This window comes from Myiozetetes cayanensis, unplaced genomic scaffold, assembly GCF_022539395.1.
Source record: "Myiozetetes cayanensis isolate MyiCay16 unplaced genomic scaffold, myiCay2020 scf1, whole genome shotgun sequence".
NCBI classification, from domain to species: Eukaryota; Metazoa; Chordata; class Aves; order Passeriformes; family Tyrannidae; genus Myiozetetes; species Myiozetetes cayanensis.
The window spans coordinates 38,489,326-38,515,370 of NW_026086604.1; the positions used below are offsets into that span (position 1 = coordinate 38,489,326).

A 26,045-nucleotide genomic window follows, 5' to 3' on the forward strand; every position below is an offset into this window, starting at 1 on the left:
TCTGCATGTGAGAAACATATAATGGAATAAAGGTAAATTCCTTCTGATGCCCAGACATCAAAACTAGATGCCTTTCTAAGAAGGTTTCCATGGTCTTCCAGAGAAATGTTGCTTTTCCCTAGTGTCCTTTAATCTTAACTGTAAATTCTTGCTGCTGAAACGGTATCCTAAATTAATATATTTGTAAATTTGAATATCTCAAATGAGTTAATTTAGACTTAGTCTGAGTAGGTTACATATCAACCAGTATGACATTTTGTTCCACTTAAAGAAGGTCATTGTATATTATTAAAAACAATCTCTATAATTCAGGTCAGTATAGGATTGTTTTGCTGAAAAGTTTCCAGAACTAGTATAGAAACAGTTTGCCTTTTGATTTTCATATTCATTAAATTCTTTCTGACAGTAACATCCTAATCAGCCCAGGAATCTGCATTTTTTCCATTTCAAAGGTACACACCTGAAAAGGAAGCTTTAGGACTATTTCAATAGTAAAATATGTAAATCACTAAATTGGAAAACCACATGATTGCAAATTAGTACAAATTATCTCTGAGGACTAGAAAATTTGCACACCATTAATATGCAAGTAATCCACCCATTAATGTGTAGTTCATTATTATTTTGACAACTTTTACAAAAGAATGCCCTCTGATTGCTGTCTACACGCTATTATTGGCTCATAGACAATGCTGAGGAATACAGCCAGCTATTTTCTGGATGCAAACCAAATTTTTTTATGAATTAAAAATATTATTATGTCATTAATTACAGAACAGTTTAAAAAGAAAGACTCTTTGAAGAGCTCTTTGTTTCACAGAATGGTTGAGACTGGCAGGGGCCTCTGCGTATTGTTTGGTCCTGCTTCTTGTTCCTCAGGTTTGGAGACCTCTGAAGATGGAGACTTCACAACCTCTCGGGGCAACCTGTCCCACTATTCCAACACCCCACAGTAAAAAAGCACACAACTTTTTCTGTCTGATAGTGTAATTCCTTCATAAGCCACATTCATCTGTTCTTACTTTCGTGCATAATGCTAAACATTAAAACATACAGTTTTCAAGGAGTTATGTTTAAAGTTTGAGCTCCTTGCAGCAGACTAGTATACTATGCACGTTCAGAGGAAATACGACAAGAAAACTCCAAACCCAACATGAAAGGTCTCTGCAAGGCTGCCCAGGGGTAGCAAGTAAGTGGTGAATATGAGTCCTATCTACTGGCACTAGCTAAACCAGTGGCTTATTGCATGTCTTTCAAGGCTAAGCCTGCTGGAAGGTGTCCCATTCACAGCACATTGTGCTCCTCCACTGTTCCCAGCAGGACCCATAGAGCTGAATCAGCCTCTCCTGGCCAACTGTCCCCACCTTATATACTGGGCATGACACCCTATGGTATGGAATATCCTTTTGTCCCATTCAGGTCAGCTGCCCTGGCCCTGCTCCTTCCCAGTTTCTTGTGGACCTGCTCAGTGAGAGAGCATGGAAAACTGAAGTCCTCGGCTTAGGGCAAACACTGCTTAGCAACAACTAAAACTTCAGTATGTTAATAATGTTATCCTCATACTCAATCCAAAACACAGCTCTGCACCACCTACTAGGAAGAAAATTAACTTTATCCCAGCTGAAACCAAGACAACACTGCAGGTCTCAAAAGGATTAATACAATCTGTAAAAATGTGCAGGAGTAGCCCTTTCCTAACTAGTGAAAACATTTCGGGGACAGGACATACCCTTGTTATAAAGGATATATGTCAAGAAATCAAAATTAACCCCCACAGAAGATCACAGAGAGATAATGTTCTCCAGCTTGTCCTAGAAAAAATGTTGCTTCCCTTCAAAACTAAGTGCATATGATTTTATTTTATCTTAATCTATACCTATTTAGCAAAAAACCCACTCTTTAGCAAAAAGTATTCTGTATCATCAAAGAAGTTGTCAATAAGACTAGTTGCTCATAATTTGGTGGCCCTAAATGCTATATAATACTCCTAATTTCTTTCCCAGAATTCTGTCTCCCTTTAAAGCATTGCTCCTGAATAAAACAGAGCATCAAACATCTCAAATTTTACATCTGCTGTGTAAGAATAACCATTTCTGGCATAGACAAAGAATGCTAGCTGCCAAGTGATTCAATCCATAACCATACAGTTTGCATTCCCTGCCCATCTCAAACATAAGAATTAGATAAAACGTGACTGTTGAACTATGTTTCAGCTATTTAACTATGCACAACACCTGCTCGAAAGAACAGAAGGAATGTGCTCTTGGTATAAGTTACTGCTTGGTTTGTTCATAACACCCTACGACACAATCACAAGCTTTCAGACACACAAATGTTACCGTGACTAAGTATGAAAAATAGGCTTCACCAAATAAACACTCCTGACACGCCATACCTAGTAGGTATTGTATTGCCTAAGGAGGTGAATACATTATATGAATATAATATATGTTATATTCATATAATTATATATTACTAATATCAGATTTTTTTCCTACTCTTATAAAAGAGAAAGACAATGTCTGACTTCAGAGGGACTAAGAGTAATAGCAATTAAGAGTAATAGCAATTAATGACTGGCAGCACTCGTTACCTGAGGATACTAGAATACTTGGCAAGGCAGTGCAATCATTCAACTATCATGTCTTGCTTTGAAAATAACATCTTTTATGCTTTTTGACCTTTCTGGAGTTGTTTGTTAATGGATTCCTATTATATCAAAGAAAACATGATTCAGAGCTATTGATGAATAACTTAGACGAACTGTGCATGGTCACGAATGACTTTCACATTACAAGAAGTTCATAGAATAATGTTTGACATCTCCCAAAGGGTTCTTCCTGCAGAGCTGAGATTAGCTAGATGAAGGAAAAAGGATGCCATACTTCCCTTGGGCTGTTCCTTCAGACAGCATGCTCGTGGTCATTTCTATTTCTGCCTGGCCTCCCACACAGAATTGGACTTGGCAAGAAGAAGGGCCATGCTGGTATAACCAGGGTATCACTGTGCCTCAGCCTACAGGTTATTGTTTAAGGAGGTTTAATACTTGCTCTCTGCCTCTCCTTGGCACACGCCTTCTCACTTACTTGCCACTATGCTTTTCTTCACTTCTCTGCTCCATGCCTTGAGGAGGAAAGAAAGCCATTACAAATGAGACAAATCTCAACAGCGAGCTGGAAAGGACTCTGCTTGAATCCCCAGCAAAAAGAGGGCTGCTTCCTCAGAGTAGGTGAGCCGGAAGCAAGAGGATCCCACATCCCATACCACAGTATTTGAGCAAGGTAAACTGCACAGACACATGGATAATCCAAGAAGCATCCAGCTCATAAGACAGTATCACAGCAAGGTGGAAGTTGGCTCCTCAGATCAACCACCAGGCAAGCCCACACTGACAGGCAACAGCCAAGGTCCAGCCAGAAAGTCAGCCCTGGGTGGGGGTCGAGGGCTCAACCAGGTGGCTCCACCTCAAAGCTGTCTCTTGACTAGAGACGAGCACTCCTTCAGAACAGCTCAGGAGAACAGGCCCTCAGGGCAAAACTCCTCTTAAATACTCTTAATGTGACATTTACATTAACTCAAGGATTTGTTTGTTTCTAATCTCCATTTGCATTGCTTAAAAAGCCTTTTCCTCTGACATGTTTGCATCTTGATTTATAGAAGTGCTAAAAAGCAGAATCGAATAAACTGCTTTTTACCAGTCTCAGCACAAAGATGCAAGAATTTTCTTAACCTAGAGCTAACACGGACACATTCCTGTGTGCTCCCAATGAGCTTTTTGCAAGTTAACAAAATAAACACCCCAGAAAAATTACACAGCACAAGGAGGTAGTGCAAGGATTCAAATATATCACAGTGTTTTCCTGTTGACAAAATTTGGCCAAAGTCCCATTCCACATAGCTCATTGCTATTGCTTCCTCAGAAGACAATGAGAATTTTCTCCACATTTTATTCCATGTCCAGATTACACCTGGAAAGAACATGTTTCACTTCTATAATGTAGTTATGATTTCTAAGCCTAGAATCTCCAGATTTTTTGGGGTTTACATGAACAATACACCTACAGAAAATAAGTGACTGGGCAAGTGCAGATAAACAGCAGTGTCAGGACTCTGAGGGCATTCATAAATGTTAATGGCCCTGACCAGCCTCAGCTGGGGCCTCCGCTCTCACCCATGGACCCAGGAGTTCTAGGTTAAGAAAATTCTTGCATCTTTGTGCTGAGACTGGTAAAAAGCAGTTTATTCAATTTTGCTTTTTAGCACTTCTATAAATCAAGATGCAAACATGTGAGAGGAAAAGGTTTTTTAAGCAATGCAAATGGAGATTAGAAACAAACAACTTCTTGAGTTAATGTAAATGTCATGAACAGTATTTAAGAGGCCTTTAAGCTCTGCCTACCACCTTTCAAAAACATTTGGTAATTCAGTTTCTCTTTGAAAGCATGTTCAAGAATAAATAAACCTAATTCAAGTGTACTGCTATTTTTTTAAAAAAAGAACAATTTATTTAATATTTTGACTTTTGTACTCTTTGGCACGTTGAATTAGATGCCAACTTGCTCTCAGAAGCAGCCACTACTCACGTTCAGAAGCATCAAATTCAAAATCTCATCTAGTGCGAAAGGGAACATGGGAATTAATGAGGACTGTGGAATCAGTCCAATCAAGGACACTGCCAGTCACACAAATTACAGGTCTAGGAACATTGTCTACAGTAACCAGTATCACATATAGAAATTTTTTACCAGAAAGAATCTGAACTTTAATGCCACAAGGACTTAAAAAAAAAAGTAAGTTTTAACATGATCTCATCTATTCTGGAAGTGTGACAAACTAGTCTTTAACCTCACAAACTTCAAGTTTGTTTCCTAAATACTACTAGTAAATTATGAAAATCTTGGAGCCATCAGTAAAAAAGGAAGGCATTTCCATCCTATCTTAAGTAAAGTTTGCCATTTATTTTAGTTCCTAGCCTTAGGGCTATACACATTTCTAGATGGGTAAGTTTTCGAACTTCCTATCACCTCGTAGGCTCATTAACTACTAGTAACATTGCTTATGTTATATATGTGAAAGGATCATTTGCTGATATATTTTATAAAGTTTTTCCCCAGAGCATGTAACCTCACACATGAGATTCCATGTGACAGCAGCTTCAACTCAGCTGAGCTCAAGGAGTGGTTACAGAGCATCTCCTGGGCAGTCCCTGCAGACTGTCCCTGCAGAATGTTCCAGAGATGAGAGCCACACCAGCAGAGCTGCAGCACTTATAAATAAAAGCACTGAACAAAGTAAATGGGACAGATAGCCAGTAGAAAGGAAGAGGGTGGCACTGCTGTTAAAGGAACCATGGACAGTAGGTGGCTCTGAACCTTCCAATGCCATTTAGATACCTCTGTAGATAAATCCCTTTGCAGATTAGAGAAGTAATAAGTTGTCCTCTGTGCACCATGTTCTCAGAGACTCAGCAACAAACTACAGTGTCAGGCAACATTCATAAAAGTAATCACCAAGCTCAAGGGAACAATCAGCCTGGGATGAATTAAAGGATGGGTAAAATAAAAATGTCCGGGGACATGAGCTGTGAAGAACTCAATATATGGGTTTCAGACAGGGTTAAATTCAGGAGCCATTGGGCCTGTGAAAAAAATCCCTTTGCCTTCAAGAGGGCCAAGAAGTCCCCAGGCTGTTATGCTAAATGGGCAGATAATGAGAAAGAATGACATGAAAGTCTGAAAGGAGTGTACTTTGTTCATTATCAGAAACAGTTTCTCAATAGAGGCAAAGCAGACTGAGCATTTACTCTTAGCAAAAGCAATGAAAGTTATTTAGGATGACTGCATTCCTATAAATCAAATGAAATGTCTTTCTGGAAATGGGCATGCAAGGAGATGGATGGAGAAGTCAAATCTAGCTTTAACTTGAATCTCTGTAGGGCAGATGTGGAATGGAGAATGGCTTCTTTCCCTGTCTTGCCTTTCACCAACCATGCCAACAAACCTCAGCTAGCTGCCTTATCCCCTCTCTACCGGTTTTAAGTCTGAAAAAATGCCAAACTTAATGGTTCCAAGAGTGCAGGACTTTGCTATCACATTCTCTTCCCTATTATGCACCAGGGTACACCAGTTCTGCACCAAAGCTTTAATAAGATACAGTTTCTGGCTTGTCCCTCTTGCTCTGCTGAGCTGCACAGGAGCTTGCTTCTCACCATAAGTAATAACAGCAGAGCCCTCAGGCAGCTTTCAGGCTTTTGACAAAATCTAGAGGATCCATGACTGTTGTTTTTAATTAAGGAAAACAGCTCAGCTCTACATGCTCACTAAAAGGGATATACTGTAACACTCTAATAGATTTTAGTATTATGCTGTGTTTGATTCCTTTGGCATATTTTCTTTTGGTAACTACCAATAAAAATCAACTGATGTAGCATCAGTAGAGAATGAAAACCTCTTCAGTCTCTAAACACCATGAAGCAACTTATTTTCCCTCACCATATTTTCCCTCCCTTTTAACAACAGATTAGCTTCACAAAGTATGAAGCATTTTTAGGAGTTGGATGGATGTGTTTAAGATGTTCTTTGAAAGCAGAAAAGAAGGAGAATCACCACCTCCTTTTTCACTGTGGTTCGGACACACTGAGGAACAGAGTGCAGAAGATGAGGCTCAGGAATAAAGGAAAACCACGTGAATGTCTTGGTGATAAACAATCTATGGCTGTTATTCATGACATTAACATTTTCTTTTTCCTTCTTCCCAGATATACCACTTCACCCCCTCCTTCAGGACATTTGGATAACCCTGCTTTTTTTTTTTCTTACCTTAAAAATCCACTGTGCAGCTTTAATCTCCATTTCATCTTCATTTTGAAGGGTCTCCTTTGCTTGACAGTTGTCTGCATGGTAGCTGTGAGTCCTGAAGTAGAGGAAAACTTGCCTCCACATCGAGAAATAAAAGGGCTGTTCCTGAATCAAATTTTTCAATGATCTTCTTGGAGAAGCACCACTTTTATTTAATGATGAAACTGAACCAAATCCCAGACATCGGGCTGAATGACAACAACATAAAGATTGCTCGTCCTTACACTGATGGACAAATGTCAGGGCCTCTTGCAGCTTGCCAGTTCTTCCTGCAGCCTCTACAGCTCTGGAGACAAACAGGATTATCTGCCCTCAGATATCTGCAGTGTCTCATCCCCTCAGCATGCGCCAGCTTAGAGATTAGATTTACAACTTTGTAGGCTTTAGTAAATTGAAAAGGGGAAAGGCAGGCACATGGTGGTTGAATATACGTCAGGGAAACAAGCTGTAACAATCGTGAGACACATTTTATCGCCTCAGAGTGAATGTATTTAATTTACAACTTGCAGGAAGAAGCAACTCAGCACACATACTCATACTCTGCAGGAGGCACCAAGCAGAGATGTCTGTCTTAGGTCAGTGGCACCTGTCAATCACATTTTTTTCCTCACTGACTGAACAGATGGTCTGCTGGTAATCCTTCTAGTGCCAATGAAAACAGCACATGAGTCACAGCCATGTTTTAGGATAGAGACAACCCAAATATAAAGACTAAGGCTCCAGGTAGATTATTAATAGATTGTTTCTCCCAGCTATATAGAGGGTTGTCAGGGTTTTGCCTTCTGTTTGTCAACATTCACTTGCTATTGTTTACATCTTTTTTTCAAGTTGAAAAATATATCTAACCTAACATTTTTTTCTGCCAAGAGGCCAAAGTTTTGACAATTCAGAATTGTAGATACAAGGTAGATATAACACCATCTGCCCCCACAGCACCTCTTGTGAGAAGAGCTGCCTTGGTCACATCTCTGTCTTTTTTTTCAGAGAAATCCAGGAAGTGCTGAGGAGTGAAACTAAGAACAATGAGGCCTGACAAGCTGAATTGCACTAGAGGTCATTGTATAGTAATAAAGATGTGGCATAAGCTCTGGTAATATGTCTGACTTTGGTAGAGTTGCTGCTGAGGTGGAGGAAACTATCTTTTTTTTTTATCTGTTCTTTAGCCAGGCTTACTGTCAGCAGCACTGGGTAGCTCAGCATTTCCTTTTTAACTCTGAAAAGATTCTGCACTGACCTTGGCTTTTCCTGTGTCTGAGGATGAAATTAGAGGATCTATTATCTTTTTTTTGTTTTTTTTTTTTTAATATCACCTGGTACTGCAGCAATTTTCCAGAGAAGAGCACTCCTTCTACACATCCAGGTGTGGACCCCCTTGTACAGATGAAAGCTGTTGACACAAAGCAGAAGAGACTGATGATGAGAGGAGGAGATGCTGTTGGCTGCAAAGAGAGGCTAAAGACTGAGATCATTCAGCTTTCAATACAGAAGTGCACGTTCATGAGACAGAGACACTTGTCCCTACTCCCTAAAATAATATACTGTACTATTTTAACCCCAGATGCATTATTTCTCAAGGCTATAAATAGTATTGCACTGGCCTTTCTGTTCCTGTTTCTTCATGGTGCTTCACTTCCAATTTTCTGTCAATAAGGCATTGTTCCATTCTTTTGGGGGGGAAAAATAGAAGACATTAATTACAATAAAAAGTTCATTTTCTTTCAAAAACACAGCTCCTATGGAGGGTAAGTATAGTTCTTTCACTGAGCATGTGAAACCGAATTTCAAAGTGGTAGTGGTTCAATCAGAAGATTGCCTGCTCCAACATATATTGTGGCATATTAGCTTTTCCAGGTCCTTTAGGCCAGGATCTGATTAATTTAAAAGAAAAAATGATCCATGTGCTGTGACCTAGAAGTCATATAAGTCTATATTGGTTGCAGGAGGTAGTTAAAAGAGATACTCACTAAATAATCTTCTCCCACCATGACACAGACAATAAAATGAAGATAAAATAAGTGGAGAAAACAAATACAGATGAAGCAGTAAAAATCTGGTTCACAATTTTGCTATAATTACTTGGAAAATGTCTGGTGAAGTACTCCATATCTCCTCACACTGAAAAATCACTTCTCTTTCTGTGCAAGGAAGCCTGTTCTGTAACAACCCTCCACATTTAGACAGGAGAGAAAAACCCAACTCTTTAATATTTTGTGAATTAGAGAAGTATGTTAGCTCTTCCTGACCTTCTAAGTATGTTTTTGCTTGGATAAACTTTCTGAGTATTTTCTTCTACCCATGTTAAATACTCGTACAGACATGCAGGAGACAGCCTATACAGGTGATGTATAGAATGCTGAAAGGTTAAATGGCAAAGCACTTCTGTAATTTGCAGAATATGTGATAGACAATGACACATCATTCTTATTACAAGAAGGAAAGAAGACTAGAGAAATACTCTCACTATCCAGCTGTCTGTAGTCTTATTGTGAAGGTGTCTACATTAATTTTTTAGTATTAAACTATTGAGCATTTTTATTCTTTGTGATCCAGGCAATTGATGAGTTTTCTTCCTGCATGCTGATTGCTTTTCATTTTTCACTCTGTTTCACACATCAGTAAAGTCATCTAAATATAGCAACTTCAAGTGAAGTTGCGTTGCCAGGAGTTAAAGGACAAGCACTGATGTGACTGAAAATAGCTAAATGAGAATTGTTTTGCGCACCTGAATCCTCAAGGATACATGCTTGCCGAAAAATAGGAGCACAGCACTTTTTCAGTCATTACCTTTAGCAAGATTCAAAGAATCAACCAGCATGAATAAGGTGCCATGAGGTGCTGTCCAAGGCTGATGACACAGGATGTGTTTGTACTGGTTGCTGAGAACTGCCTCTCGATGTCGTAGTGATGACATGCACACATGAGACAGGCTCCTATAATGCTATGCAATGCTTTTCTTTTTCAAAGCCTCCCACTGCAATGCAATGAAGATTCTTAACACAGAGAGGGCCTCACGAGACTCGCACTGAGTGAAAATTTTCAGATGTGCCCAAGTGTTGGACAGGTGGGGCATAAGAGCACATGTGAATCTGTAGCTTACCACCATCCTCTGGCAAGGTGGTTCACAATTTCGCTGTACATTTGCCAAAGGACTAACACCATCATCAGTAAAGTTTTCACTACGTTATTTACCTCCTTTCTCAAGCATTTCTGAGTGTGCTGAATAGTACAGTCTCCGGTCAGATGCTTTTTGCACTCTGTTGAAGACCCTTCTGCATTGTGAAAGCTGGTAATTTCCTCCTTCCCTACGTTGTATGTATCTCATTCAAGAGTTATGAATCAGTGCACAGACTTTTCCGTTTAGCCCAGAAGAGGTGTTGGATGGAGTCTACCTGTACACACCTTGTCTACACACATGAAGAACTCCTTCAGAGGTGTGAGACATGATTGTCCCTGACAGAGCTATAGTGACCTTTTGTTATTGTTTTGCTTTTTTTCCCTTACATGGCATAGAAGAATATGTAAATTAAATACATTTCTATACAGGTATATTCAGAAACGATGTGTTGTTTGCATCCTTTAACATGGCACATTGGGTTCACTAATTTGATTCCTCTGCTGGAGATTCTATTACCATGCCTGGCATCGACGGTATGCTTACTGTTTTATAGTTCCTTAAATACCCCCTGGAACTCCTGTTAAAAAAAAAAAAAAAAAAAAGTAATTACTATTACAATTATTTCTCCTCTCTTTGCCTTTCTCTTTCTGCTAATTCAGTAGCTTCATGCTTTCAGACATTCTGCCTCGCTCCAAGGTTACAGAAATGTTACAGGAAAAATATTTTTTACTGTAGCCTCTCAACAGCCTGGGAAATAAATAGTAGAGCCAGAGGCTGCCATTTATGATGAAGTCAACACACCAAATCACAGCTTTTCAAATTTCTTTTCTATAGACAACTGATTATGTTGTTGTAGTATAAAAATTTTGACTGCAAATAGCAATCCATCTTCTTTTAGCCAGACTCCAGGCTGAATGGATGGAGCTAGACTCATGCAGGTGGTGGAATTAAGCAAAAAAATAGTCTGCTATGAAAAAGTATGACCACTGATGACCTGATGTATGCTCCAAATAAGAGATCACATTGGGCACCAAACGGAAACCATGAATTTATTATTCTCTGCTTAATATAAAGTACTGAAACCATAGTGGAGGCAGGGAATGGAAGTGGGAGAACCACAATCCTGTGCATACGCAGGCTCATACAGAGTACTCTGGTACTGGTGCTTGGGTTAAGAAAGAAATGTGCTAAAGGGGTGGGAGAAATATGCTGCACAAAATAGATTACAGTCCAATGTTTTGGATAATTTCCTTTAAATAGGTGATTCCCAGCAGAATAAGTGTCTTTGCATGCCCAAGAAAGCATTCAGGACATTACTCTGCTAGACATAGGGGCACATGATGGGAAGCAACTCTACTTGTGTCTTAAAACCAGCAGCTGGAAATGCACATTAAAAGATGCTGATCCAGTTTTCAAGGGTTTACTCAATCTCTGAGAACAATTATTGGACTGAGCTTGGAAAGGTGAAGGTGGATGAATACCATACCTGGCCTAGGTAAGAGAATGCACAAAGTCATCAATGTCTTAGGTGCTGGGACAGTTTGGGGTTTGGGTAGAAGTAATATGGTGGACAACTGAGGAAGATTCACGGAAGCAATGTGACCCTCAGAAGAGGGCGAACTGGTAGCTTGCAGGATGGCTGCACAGGCCTTCGATGCCTTGCTGTGGTTTAACCTCAGGTGCCTTGGTGCTCTGCAAGCCCTGCTCTGTAGTAATGGAAACATTCCTGTTTTCAGCACTAATCCGAAACATAGCCCCACACTAGCCACTCTAAAGAAAACTAACTCTATCCCAGCCAAAACCAGTACCTGCCTTCATTATGCAAATTGCATTTAAAAAGCTTCAAACCTTGTTCAGTTTATCTTGCCAGACCTTTGTGCTCTGGTTTATTTGTAAAACAGGTAGAGCTATATGTATCATCAGTAACGTGGTTTGAAAGGACTGTGGAAAAGGTGTATTCCAGATAGCTGATGCTGGACTCAAAACAAGAGTGGCAAGTGAGACATGCCATAAAAAGGCAGAGCAGAATTGGGAGATACAGAATGCCACAGGACAGAAGTTACAAAGAGTGTTTTAAAAGAGGTTAAAATAAGGCCAAATTCTATCTCTAAGCTATGAAGTAAAAATCAATTTCAAATAATCCTTAAAAGGAACAGATTTTTATTCGAGATTGTGTGGATATTTCTATGCTAGAGATCAGGAGCTGTGCCAGCGTTTGTTATCACAGTATGCAGGAAACCTGCAAGAATGCAAATTTGTTAGATTAGATTTCCAAGTCCCACATGCTGGGTAATCCACAGAATCACAATAATGGATGTGTTTATTACAGACCAAATGACACAGAGCGTACTCAGGGCCTAGAGAGCTTTCTTCTGATGAAGCATAAAGAAATGCAAATGCTGTTACTAAGATTGTGTCTGGGATTTAAGCTTGTGCTACCAAGAAACCAACAGTATTATTGGGGTGAGAAGAAATATCCATTTTAAAAGAGAAATTCTATGGAATTATAAATCAGTGGCAAAGTAACGACAATGCTCCTTGAGTTAAAAAAAGCACCTATAGGGATACTGGACAGGTATAATTTAAAAATCAATGTATCCCTTAAGCGGAAAATACAGAGAGCCTAGAAAAATTAAGTTAACTGTACGCCAGTTCTAAGTCAGCTCTACATTGGCTGTCTTGATCTGCTCACACACAAAACTCTGATTATTTTTGTTTTCTCTGCTTTTCCTCCTTATATGTTAGCAGAGTTATCCTTCGTGATCATTTCTGACTAGGAGTGGTATGTCTGTGCACCTCATCACAGCATGACTGGAAAACCTCACTCAGCAACTGAATGCAATGAGAAGCTTTTTCTCAGAAACTTGGAAGTTTAGGTCCATAGCTGCTGAAACACTCGGGCTTTTAGTCTGAAGAGTTTCCTGCATCTTTTGCTTGCAGAGGCAAAGCCCAAGGGCCCTCTTTAAAAAAAAACAAACCCAAACAACAAAGGAGTTATGCAGGGAGCATTTTCCACTGAGGTATGACTGGGGAGGAAGGAAATGGTGTGACACTGATGCATGTCCCGGAGTGAGGGGCTCACGAGGCAAGAGAGAGCTGTGACACAGTAAATTCCAGGCTGGCACAGCACAGCCAGCACAGGCACTCAGGCCTTGCTGCCAGGCACAGAGGCCCAGGAACACCTCTGTAGGAAAGAGCAAACTTTGCTTTTCCATTGCAGCATGAGAGGCAGAGAGTAAGAAAATGCTGGATACTGGAAAAACAACACAGCTAGGGCTTTGCCTGCCTTGTTCCCAGCCCATCCACCTCCTGTGGCTCCCTCCCGATCTTGGTGGCCCCTCACCTCTGTGGGGTGCAGGGGAGAGCCACAGGAACCTTCCAGGGGCCAGGAGGAGCTTGCCCTGGGGGACAGAACTGAGGGGATTTTCGGCAAGGGCATGTAGTGATGGGAAAAGGGGTAATGGCTTTGAAAAGGCAGGTTTCGATTAGATATTGCAAAGAAGTTCTTTACTGTGAATGTCATGAGGCAGCGAAACAGATTGCCCCATCTCTGGAATTGTTCAAAGCCAGTCTGGATGAGGCTTTGAATATCCAGCTCCAGTGGGAGGTGTCCCTGCCCACGGGAGGGGAGTATTGGTCTCTTCTCCCAGGCAACCACCAGTAGGACAAGATGGCACGGTCTTCTGCTGCGCCAGGGGAGGTTTAGGTTGGGCATTACGAAGAAGTTCTTACGGAGAGAGTAACTGGGCATTGGAATGGTCCGCCCAGGGAGGTGGTGGAGTCACCGCCCCTGGAGGTGTTTAAGAAGAGACTGGACGTGGAACTGAGTGCCAGCTGACGAGGCGGAGTTCGGTCACCGGCTGGACTCGACGCCCTCAGAGGTCTTTCCGAAGCTGGTCGATTCTGTGACCGCTAAGGTCTCTTCGAACCCAAAGCGTCCTATGGCTCTATGGCATGTGTATGTATGTATGTATAAATGCATATATATATGTATGTGTGTGTGTACTCTAACGTGTACTCTACACGCGTGTACGCGGTTACGCAGACACCGCCACGCAGCGCGCAGGCGGGGCCGGCGCGGGCTGTCCCTCGCCGGCCGCCGTGGCGCTCACGTGAGCGGCGTCACATGAGGGCGGCGGGCTGGGCCGGGCCGGGCGGTGCGCGGAGCTCCCGGCGCTGCGAGGGCCGCCCGCGGCCGCCTCTCCTTCTCCCTCTCCCTCCTGCCCTCCCTCCTGCCCTCCCACGGCCCCCGCGGTGAGTGACAGCTGCACGGGCCCTGGGGCGGTGGGGTTCGGGCTGTGCCGGGCCCCGTGTCTGCGGGCAGTGCAGGGAGCGGCGGGACGGGGCCGGGGCCGGGGCGTTTCCCCCCACCCCGTTTCCCAGGCGTCTCTCGGCTCCTTCGACTCAACTGCAGCTCCTGTACTGCTGGAACCGGTGCTGCCGACTGTGCCCTCGGGGGGTGTTTGAGCGGCTCTCAGGGGGTTATCGAAGGACGTGGCGGTACCGCCTTTTGGGGGTGTCTGCTCATAGAGGTGGTTTCAAAGGGAGGAGACTTCTGCTCCTCTGTTTGTCCAGAATAGTTCCTTTCTTTTTTTTTTTTTTTTTTTTTTTTTTTTTTTTTGTTAGAATCGTATTTTACTTCAGTCACACAAACGAGCTGTGCTTGCTCGGGGCAGGGCAGAATGTGCCAGTTTGCCCCCTCTTGTAAGGGGGGTCAGAACAGTCCAGAAACAGGCTGCATGGAGAGGCTTCGTGCAGTTTAGGTTGTAAAGAATTCCGGCTCCAGCTGGGTCTGAAGGCTCTGCAAACACGCTTCTTGTTTTGGCATCAAAGTCAGGTGGTGATTAAAGGAAGGAGGAAGAAGTGGTGAAGGTCACTGCCTGTGGTATGTGGTGTATTCTGATGAAGAGCTTCTGTTCATATTTAGTTTTAGATTTGCTTTCTGTACAGTAATGATCTTAATGTTCTTGTTTGTCTGTGTAGCGTGAGTTTTAATTTATATACTTACAAGGTTTTTTTTTTCTCCTGAAATTGTAGTTCACATATTTCTAATGTCTAAATACGCTTAGACAAATAGGGGAAGTAAATTAGTCCTAATGTGTGAGTGTGGAGAGGGTACGCATTCAATTTTAGCCATGCTTTGGAAGGAAGATAACTTCTGTTATCTGTAGGGCTACTTGGATGTTGCAGAAGAGTAGCCTTTATTCAAATAACTTCTTTTCATTGTTCAAGGAATTACAAGACTGGAAGTTATTTAGTAATGGTATATGTCTTTTATTTTAGCAAACTTATGATTGGCTACAGTTTAGTGTGTAGGTATGGCTTATTTTTGTTTCAGGTAATGCACATTTTAAATATTTCATAGAACTTTGATTTCTCAGAAAGTACTTAGTACAGTTTTAGGGAATGGGATACCTGAAAACAGATTTTTATTTGTATTTCTTTAAAATATTGGACAGATACTCTGGTCTTTAATACTGTAATAAGAGGTCTCAAATCTGACTTGCATTTCTAGGTACATTTTAATTACCGGTCAGGATGGATATCCGAGGTGCTGTAGACGCTGCTGTCCCAACAAACATCATTGCTGCCAAAGCTGCTGAAGTTCGGGCAAACAAAGTAAACTGGCAGTCGTATCTCCAGTAAGTAAAAATTTCCCATGTACTCTTTCTCTCTTAACGTTAGACTTCTTGAGATTTTACGCTGAATTGGAACATCAGGTTGCAGCGAAGAACGTTCTGTCTTAATTCCATGGAAGTAGTTGGTAAAAGTCCACATTAAACAGAAGGGGTTGTGGAATTTTTTCTTATGACTTATTACCAGAAGAGGAACAAAGTTTGCATAAATGTGTGGTATAACTGTCCATTTTTTCCCTCCTCATTCAAACACCATTCTCAAGTTTAGCCTTGTTGGATGAATACTGAATTAAGAAAAGTTTGTGGTAATAATTGTTTTATATGGAGGTCTGTTATCTCAATTGCTGAAGTGCTTTTTGTGGGATTACAAATTGTACTAGCAAAACTGGACTAGTAGTCCAGGAAAATAGACAGTACTTTAAGTAAAGGAAGAGCAGTACTGGAGAGCAGTTGAAGCAAGTAAATCAGGGAGTAGGCTGAAACAAATACTTTGGTGTGGGGAGAGCTGTGCTGGTGTTTCAGGTAAGCTCAGAGTTCACTTTGACTTGGTTATGGTGGCACTAGGAGTAGCAAGAGAAATAGTGTCCTAAGAGGATATAAGGACAAACTGAGGAAGATAGATTTATGCATGAAGTAGGGAACAGGGAGCAGAAACAGACTTTTAGTGGTCCTTTGTACTCCGAAGTGAAATGCAACATTCTTGCAGCCCTGCCTTTCTCATGAGAAGAACCTATAAAAATAATGACAAACTGTAAATTGCCATTATCTCATGAGGGCCCACGTATATTAGCAGATTACTTCATAGTTCATTGCTCTGTAACGAAAGTGACAGAAATCTTCATGACTGTAGAGGTACAAACCATACTGATGATGTTTTGTGATTATCAACATTACACCACTTAAAAAATTGTTTTTCAGATCGCTGTCATACATATGTAAATAAATGTTTTATATTAAGGAAACCTACAAGACTGTACATACACATGCAGGCTGAGAAATGCTAACCCAGTAGGAGCTTACTAATGACTTCCTGCTTGCCCTTTCCTGTGTATCTCAGACTTGCTTATTCCATACATTGAATTGTGTTATTTTTATCCTCTTTGTGTTGTATATCTGCATTATAAATCTGGATAAAGGAACTGATCTACTGAGGGAACTTCTCTTTCTAGGCTGTTTTTAAGATGGATCAGTTCTTGGTTCAGTTTATAGGGTGGTCCTCCAGTGGCTTTGCAGGCAAGAGAGGAAGCTTGGTGTGGTAACTTGACAGTGGCAGCTACCAAGCAGTTTTCAAATTATGGCTTTTGCTGTTACCGTGTGCCCTATTATCCATCTGGTAGGAAGTGTGTCCTGAGGAAGCCTGAGCAGCTGTTCCTGTGCTGTCCTAGTGGCAAGTTTGCAGTGACTTGTGATGAAAGGGAGAGTACAGTTGTGCACTGCTAATATAAGTGAACATGAGACTCTTTCACTGCTTCTTTGGTGGTTTTTACTGTAGGGCTGGTGAGATTAATCTGTTGCTTTTGTTGGTATAAGAGATGGTTCTGTTTGACAAGGAGTTGTATTTTGAATATTAATGTAGTAATATTTGTTTGACTATGCTTTTTATAATTTTCATTCATTCTTGGGATTCTCTTTCTCCGGTGCTGTATAAGGATGGGGGGAGTTTTGTTTATAAATCTTTCACCACATTTTTTATAGCATCTTACCAAGAGGCAGGATTCCTTTTCAGGATTCTACCTGTAGAATTTGACTTTGTTTTGGTTTTGAATCTGTGAAAAAAAATATATATCTATTTCCTGTCTTTGAGTCAGCCAAGTTCTGGAGGCTATTGTAGTCCATCTGGCTAGTGTTTTTTGCCATCAGATTGTGAGACTGCTTGATGCTTGGTGCACTTTGTATGTCAATGACAGTGTGTCCTCTTTGTTTTTGCTTTGAACTGAATGTAATCTTTCTGTCTTGTATTAACTGATAGCAACCTGTCTATGTGGGGCTGAAGTAGCTCAAGGATTGACTTAAATGGTGCCAGAGGGATTGTGGAACATTGTGAAGTAACTGTAGTTCCTTGACTTAGAAGTTTTCTTATAAATAGTTATTGAAGAACATCAGCAGAACTTTTTGTGCTTCTGAAGAGGAAGTAAAATCCTAGCTTCTGTTGGACATGCCCTTTTTACAATGGACAGGCTTGGATGTGATAGTGTCTTTGAGGCTGAGCTTTAAGGGATTTCTTGAAAAGTCAGTCAGTGCAGCTGTATCGGCTCATTTGTAGAATGAAGCACATTACTGCATGAGTGGAAACTTTATTCTGATGCACCTGTTAGAGGCAGCTCAGATTGATGTGTTTTTGTTCTGTAGAGCAGAAGGAAAATGCAGTCCTGGTGACTTGGAAGGACACTTCTCTTTCTTTTGAGCTCCTTGTTCTGACAGCTGATGCACTTAGTGTGGTACACTTGCATATAAATAAATGAAGGCACGCTTAAGTCTTCAGATGTTTTTACATTAGAGGAAATATTTTTGTTTTCTCTAAGTTCTTAACACATCAGGCATCACATAATTTGTGCTCCTTAAGCTGTAAGTAGTATTTATTTAATTGAAGTCAAAGAACTTTACAAGAAATTCTGATGAAATTTTTTTCCCCCTGGCTGTGGCAGTTGTATCTGTGTATAAAGATGCTTTAAAGGTTGCATTGGTTGCAACAGCTTTGGAGTCTGGGTCACACAGTAAGGTGTTCTGAAGTTCTTTTCTGCTCTCTCTGTTCTTCAGTGCAAAAATAAAGTGGCTCACCAGTAGCTGGTCAGACTGTAGTAGCCTGACTTCTCTTGTAGAGCTAGTTCAAGCTAAAGATTAACTGACATAGTGTTTATTCCACCTCTGAAGGTTGTAACTGTAAACTAAGTATCAAACTATGCTAACACACATCTGCTGACTTCTGATGTTTTTTCTGTATATGGTTGGCACAAAAGTCAGGTACTTAGGTATGACAACTGTATATATTATCAGTTTGCTAGTGTGTTCACTGCTCCCTACAAAATTAGGCTGTGGAAAGAGACAATTTGTTTCCTGGTGCTAAAATTTAGCCTTTCTTTGTGTTGAATTTAAGCTAGCATCTGTGCCTGAGGGAGAAGGAAGTAGCAAAACTAGGAGCAGTGGAAGGTGAAGTGTAGGTCTGCCAACCTTTTGGAAACTAAATGTAGTTGAAGGCATTAGTTCTGTACGGACTTTTTTGCCTTTGGATTTTGGGACTTGTAGCAGTTTTGAGGCATGGATGCCTTTTGTGGGTTGAAAATACAGTAGGTGACTGTTTTGTGGTTGCTTTCAGTGTTTGCCTCAGGGTGTCAGGATGCCTTTGGGGAGGGTGTGTTGGCTTGCTTTCTAAGGGTAGTAAATGAGTTCTGTAGAAAAATGAACTTTTTACAGAATTTACCTTGCATCTTATTGCACTGTAGGTTTTCTAGATATACAGCATTTGACAGTACTTCATACTTAATCAGGTGAGATACCTGTTTGCTAATTTATAAATAGCTTCCCGTGTGTCTTCGAGTACTTCACGTACATGTTTGTGAATTCTGATGTTAAAATATCTATTCTATGTTCCTGGGAGTGGATGAATTTTCTAAAGTGGTTGAATATCTCAGACTTTGAAAGGCAGTCTTGCATTAGAGGAAATACAGAAGTTTCCTAATTTGTAGTGTGTGGTTTTGGTTGTTTTTCTTTAAATCTGGTCTAGTCTTGTGGAGTACATTCAGCCTGTTTTACTGTTTTAAGTTTGTATATGTTAAAACTGTTGAGCAGTTGTATGAAATGAGTGTTTCTAGGTACATGCAAAGTACTATAGAAACCTGGATAAAAGAAATTATGGCTTCATGTGAGCTTCATATTTGCTGCAGATGTAGTAATTTTTTTATATTAAAAACAACAACAACAAAACCAACCAACCAAAAAAACCCCTAAAAATCCAAAATAAAAATGAAACAAAATACTCTCACCTCCAGAGTGTCTTTGGTTAAATCATTCAAACAAAAAAAAAGGGAACAAAAGCTACTGGAGGAAATGCATAATTAAAAGAAGGAGTCACAAGTTCCTGAATCATATTGAGAGACCAAGAGGTTTTAAAAATGGTGGCCTTGCAAATTCATGCTTTCTAAATCTTTTCAGTTTACTCTCCTGTAGCTGGTGTTCTCAAAGGCAGGTCTCGGTATCTCAAGCACAGAGCTTTGAAATGGGGTTCCAGGGTTCCTGGTCTAAACCTGATATGCTCAGACAGCCTGTTGTGGTTTAACCTAGCAGGCAGTTAAACACCAGACAGCTGCTTGCTCACTCCTCACCCACCACAAGGGGGTGGGGAGAGAATTAGGGGGGGAAGGAAAATTCATGTGTTGAGATAAAGAGGTTTTAATAGGACAGAAAAGGCAGGGGAAGTAATACTACTACTAATATAAAATAACAACAACAAAAGGATTTATATTAAAACTAGAACACAGCACTGTGCCAGCCATTGGGAAGACTATTAACTCTCTCCCGGTTGAAACCAAGGCACTGCTGAAGCTCAAAGTGACTTCTGTCTGTTCACAAAAGACTGTTAGACACATCCTGGAAAATAACAAATTGAATTCCTGTTAGGGATAGAAGGAAGCTTTGGTTACTCGTTTTTGTAAAGGTGCAGAGAAAATTCCTTTCTCTTTGAAAAGAGGATGAGGAGGATGTGTAATAGGATCATGGGACCTGATACCAGCTGTCTTAGGCTGCTTTGCATTTTCTCGTGGTTTGTTGTTGGGTATTTTTCTCCCCTCCAGTGGTTGCTGAGGTTTACTACATAATCAATTATTTCAGTATTAAAATGAGAGGAATGGAAATAGATGCATTTGAAATTACTAAAACTATTAATCATATGTATGAGTTCCCTGATAAAATATTAACAACTGGTTTACAAAGCTGTCAGATCCCTTGTAATGTTTTGTATGGGTTGGAAGTTGTCCTTTTGAATGGTGCTAATAAAGCAATAAATAGTAAATCCTAATGTCTTTTTTTCTCAAGGCAATATCAATCCCCACATCTTTTTTTCTTTATTTTTTTACCCTGTGGTCTAATGTAAGATAAAATCCAAAACTTGAAAGCTTTTTTCCTTGGCAGTTGGCAGACCTCTTCTAATAGCTTGGCTATAAAGAAGCATCTCTCTTCATGAGGATTTCTCCAACATTAAAGCTGAAAATTAAGAATTTCACCTTATGTTGGCTTTGAAGTGTTTTGTAAGTGGCAATTTTCTTATAAACAATCAACTTATCTTGTTGCTTTTATATCAGTATGATCCATCCATCCGTGGCTTGGCCAGCATTGTTTGAAGCATATGAAGCTTCTAGTTATGGGTCGTTTAATCCAGTATTTGTTGCAGGTGAATTGTTGTCATCTTTCCACAACTACTCAAATCCATCCTAAACAGAGAAGAAAGAATATTGGTCCATCTAAAAGGCATGTGTTAGCGGCATGGTCATCATCAGCTAATCATATATAGTTCATCTATACTTAGTTATGGTTTTGTAGAAATTAGTCGAGACTACCCTACCACTGGCTTTGTGAGTCTTCCATCTAGTAAATCTTAATTGCCTTTCTTCAGTGCATATGAGGATAAAGCAGCTGGAATACAGGAATAGCACACGTGGTACTAGGCTATTTATGTTCTTTGCTTGAATAGTAAATTGGTAAAATATGACTCTGTGATGGGGCCATACTCATGACGTAATCATTTAAGAAAGATGAAAGATAAGAACACATTGTAGATCTTATTTGTTTCTGTATGTCAAGAATCCAGGTGAGCCAATTGGAAAAAAATAAAAAGGGAACATTTCCTGTAAGTTTACAAGTATTTTAATGTAACCTCTAGTCATGGAACATCTGAAAAGTGACCTTGATGTGGAAAAGATAGGTTAAAAGAGTCCATGCTACATGGCTTTGCAAAGTGGAAGAGGCATTTGATTCAGTGGAAATATTAAGAGGAGATGAGTCTTGGAAATAACTGAATCAGAGCAATGTCTAATGCTTTCATCTCCAGTGACTTTTGTATTGATGATGATGTGCACAGTTTTCTTCTTTCCTGTAGCACCCCTGGTATTACCTAGTACGGGCAGTCATCTGTTAAAGTCTTGGATATTTTTAGGACTAATTGATTTACAACTAGTGTTCTTACCTGAAGAGTATCTGATTGTACTGTTTTGGCAAGTTTGTTATTTCTTGTGATGTTCAGGTACTGTGAAACTACCAGGAAAAGCTGAAGAGTTGTAATTAGCAAAAGATAAATTAGCGACCCTGTTCTCTGTCCTCCTTCCAAGTCTCTCCAGTGCTTATGGTAAACTTAAAATAACAATTAGTTTTGTTTTTAGCACTTATTTCGTTGGATTAGACTGTTATTCATGTTATGTGCTATAATCTTCTTCCACATATTCTCAGTCCTGTCTCATGGCTACTGCTGCACAGCAGCTTTTACTCCTTAAATATATTATCACAGAAATGTTACTGTCATCACTGAGTGGCCCAGCTTTGGCTCGTGGTGGGTCTGTCCTGAATCTGACTGGAACTGGCTCTGTATGACATGGGGGACACTTTTGCTGTCTTCTCATAGCAGCCACCCATGTAGCCCCCCGCTACCAAAACCTTGCCAAGTGAACCCAGTACAGTTACTTCAAACTTACTGTTTGTGTTACTTACGGTTTCATTTTCATTGGTTTTGTTTTTCAGAGGGCAGATGATTTCAGGTGAAGACTGTGAATTTATTCAAAGATTTGAACAGAAAAGGAGTCCAGAAGAAAAACAGGAGTTGTTGCAAACAGAAGGCAATCAAGTAACTTTCCTTTCTTTTAATGGTCTCTCTTTTGAGGAGGAAGATGGAAGGAAGTTTTCATAGTAATTCTTGTTTTATTGTTGGTTGTATACAGTTAAGATGTAATGGAATAAGTATAAAGCTTACTATAATGATTCTTTTTTTTTTTTCCCTTGGATATAGGTTGGATGTTATTTTTTAAACCTATTCAGTAATTATCAAATGTCGTCTGACTTTAACTATGTTTTGGGACAAGCCAGCTCAAGTCTTTCCTCATCCCAGTTTACTTAATCATGCACACTTGTACTTGAGCCACTTTCTTAAAGCTTTTTTCCTTATAGTTTATTGATGTTGGCTGCTACCAGTGAGATTTCTGCTTAGTTAGCTCAGTAATAATAATTTAGTTCCAGCAATGGAATCCACTGACTGCTAAGGTGGATTCAGTTAAACACAGGTGTCTAGTGTCATTTTAAACACGGTAAGATACGATATGAGGCATCTGCATGGGACAGAACTGGTTCAGGACTGAATCAGCCCTTAGCCCTTATGGAGTCCAGGCAAGATGCCCAAAAACACTTTATTGACATTTGAATCAGTAGAATCTCAGCCTTGAAACCTGAGGTTCTAGCACACAATATCAGACATCAAGAGGATTGGGAGAGGCAGAGAGTTAGGTGAAGAGTAGATGCTTTTAAGATACACTACTTTCCAGCCTTTTTTTTCTACTTTAATTTTAGGGTTTTCTGTGTTTTGGTTTTTTTTTTTTTATTTTTATTTCCTCTCTAAATTGTATTGTGTGACTGTTTATGTAATGGACCATAATTTGTGTTGTAGCAAACGTGTATGTGGTGTACATTTTATGCCACTGTATAATTGTGATGTAGCAGTTCAGAGTTCCATTTCTCTTTCAGTTTTAGGTTGCATGTAGTGAAGGGGAAGGAGGGAGTAGTGCTGAAACTATTTCAGCCTGTAATATCTGTTGCTGAAATTGTAAAATAATATGGGAGGCACAGCACAAATAGGAACAAGGTATATAGTAAGTGAAGAGATGAGAGTGACCTATCTTCCTCCCTCCCATTCATGTTGCTGAAGCCTTCTTGTACTATGTCTGAGTTTGTTGCTCTCCTGTCAATTTACTCAGATCTTCCCACTGCCATAGAAAAGGACGCTGAGGGAAACATTTCTAATCTGACTTTCAACAAAGCATCTCAGTGACTTTCCCTAGCGGGTACTTATTTCATTTGAAAGCCATAAAATAATTTGTAAAGGGTAACGATCAGTGTGACAGAAAATTTTCTTTGTGAGATAATGTCAAATGTATTCATCTCTTACTGCAATTAAGTAAGATGTTGGGATGCTCAATGGTTATGTAAGACTTAACTGTGAATTAATGAGGTCCTGTATTATATTATCAAAAGGAATGAAGACAATTGCTAATATTAATTTTAATGTTTCTCTTATTTTTCTAGTGTGCTAAAACATTTATAAACTTGATGACTCATATCTCCAAGGAACAGACTGTTCAGTACATTCTGACTATGGTTGATGATATGCTGCAAGTAGGTCAATAACCTGTATTATTTTTAAGTCTTTAAATGCATGCTTGAATGTTTCCTTCATTTATGTCTCTTCAGATGTTTGTCATGCTGTGTTAAAAATATTCTTTTAAATTTTCAGATCTTGTCTTCAGGGATTAAATGCTGGATCTAAAGTTGTAAGGATAATTTAGTCATGTGTGTGTGTATATATATATGTACATGTTTAAAATCTGGAAATAAAACATACCTGTATGCATGTCTGTGGGTTCTCAACCTTGTTTAATGCAGAACTGGGATGTTAAGGCTGGTATTGCATAGCAGTTTCTTTTATGTGATCCTGATTTGCAGAATTTTTTTTAAATGCTTTTTGGACTTATTGTACTGGCATATTTTGTGGTGGACCTGACAGTGTTAGGTTAATAGCTGGATTTGATGATCTTAAAGGTCTTTCCCAACCTAAATGATTCTAAGATTCTGTGACCTGTGCCCTCCGCCTTTCCTGTTGTCTAAAAGTTCTAACTTGAAGTTGTTGAGGCTTTTCCTATGAAGGTGTTAATTTGGCCACCTTCAGCAAGAAAGTGTAGTTTCTGCAGCTTCAGGTTTCCAGAAAAAGTTAGGTTAGTTATGTACCAGGAACTTTTGAATTAATGTAGTATACAGGTCTTTGTAGCTGTGGGATACAGAGGCTTATGAGAGTAGGCTATAAATTTGGTCTCAGGACTGCTGAGCTGACTGGGACAACTGAAGGCGAGGCTTTGCTCAGTCAGATAATCCTGCTTTTACATTTCCTTGCTCTGAAGTAGGCTAAGAGAAGTATTTGGAGTGATGATGTAACAAGATGAGTTGAGTTGTGTGAGTTTTTCTCCTGGTATTCACATAAACTATCTGTGTTTGACAGTTTCTGTTATATTTGATATGAGGTGACAGTGAAATGTATCTAATGATATTGGTTTAGGTCATCACCCTAGGATGTTCACCATGGAGGTGAACCATGTGAGTTCTGATGCCAACTCTGAGCATTTAGTATTTCAACAGGCAAGTTGAAAAGTGTGAACCACTCCACAGTACGTATAACATGGGGTTTCTTTCAGGCACTTGTCTGCATAATAGAGCCCTTAGTGAGTGCCCTGACATCTAGGATAATAGCTAGTGGTGGTGACAGTTTATTTATCTGTAGCTTTGTCACTCTGACCTCTTCCTCTTTAGATTTACTTTTTTGCAAGTGTGGCACAAACATCAAGAAGGAGAGAAGACAAAAAGGAGCCTCAGTGTCATGTGTCATTTCTTGATTATCACACTGAGTTGGGAGTACCTTGTTTTGGTTTTCATTTAGCATTTGATGACAAACTTTGTCTCAGTGTGTGAGAACTCTGTTTATTATAGCTACTTTTGTGAGGAATAAGTCTCACTTTCTGTGCAAGAAATCAGTAGCCACAGAAGTAATAATTTCTCTTGCCCTTCTTCAGAACTTTTTGTGAGCGTTAGTAGGTCTTGTTTTGCTTATGCCCTTTGCTGTTAGCACGTAGCCTACAGCTACAGTACACGATAGCCCATATCATCTCCTGTGCTGTGGAATTAATACCCCACAGGTAAAGGCTTTCACTGGTCCACTCTTGAACAGTTGCATGAGTTCTAGGTGGTCACAGGAAGTAGTTTTGAGTAATCTCTTATTTGCTGTATTGTTTCTGTCTTAAACCCTGCAGTTAGCTCAGTTGGTCAGAGCATGGTGCTAATTAACACCAAGGTCATGGCTTTGATCCTTGGATGGGCCGTTCACTTAAGAGTTGGACTTACTGATCTCAGTGGGTCCCTTCCAACTCAGAATATTCTGTGATTCTGATTAGTGGTTAGATGAATGTGTTTTCTTGACTTTATGACATTGCTGTGTTCAGGGCCTTACCCTGCTACAGAAGTGGCATGTGTGGAATTCTTAATGTTACACATAATGGCTTTAAATTGACCAGGCTTTATAGTGATACAGGAGAATAGATATGTGCTAATATATAATGGTGCGCATTATATACTGGCTTTTGTTTGAATTTGGATGCCCTTTTCACTTTAGAAATTCTGCTTCAGTTTTTGAAAGGCTGCACT

At 40.0% G+C, this 26,045-nt stretch overlaps 2 protein-coding genes across 3 annotated transcripts in view; one reads left to right on the forward strand and one right to left on the reverse strand.

Annotated features, from left to right (window-relative positions):
* The window catches only part of RGS20 (regulator of G protein signaling 20), a 49,527-nt gene extending 42,461 nt beyond the window's left edge, over positions 1-7,066 (reverse strand). Inside the window, exon 1 of the mRNA XM_050328515.1 lies at positions 6,819-7,066. Within this exon, the coding sequence (XP_050184472.1) occupies positions 6,819-6,941 (123 nt within the window). The 5' untranslated portion in view covers positions 6,942-7,066. The remainder of the gene's footprint in view (positions 1-6,818) is intronic.
* A 7,026-nt stretch (positions 7,067-14,092) lies between these two features.
* The window catches only part of ATP6V1H (ATPase H+ transporting V1 subunit H), a 46,959-nt gene continuing 35,006 nt past the window's right edge, over positions 14,093-26,045 (forward strand). The window contains exons 1-4 of one of the 2 annotated variants that reach the window (XM_050328394.1): positions 14,093-14,226; positions 15,488-15,614; positions 22,332-22,434; positions 23,883-23,972. In XM_050328394.1, coding sequence (XP_050184351.1) covers positions 15,511-15,614; positions 22,332-22,434; positions 23,883-23,972 — 297 coding nt within the window. In that variant the 5' untranslated portion in view covers positions 14,093-14,226; positions 15,488-15,510. Of the gene's footprint in view, positions 14,227-14,699; positions 14,858-15,487; positions 15,615-22,331; positions 22,435-23,882; positions 23,973-26,045 lie in introns of those variants that run through there. The other variant, XM_050328403.1, reaches the window with a different exon arrangement.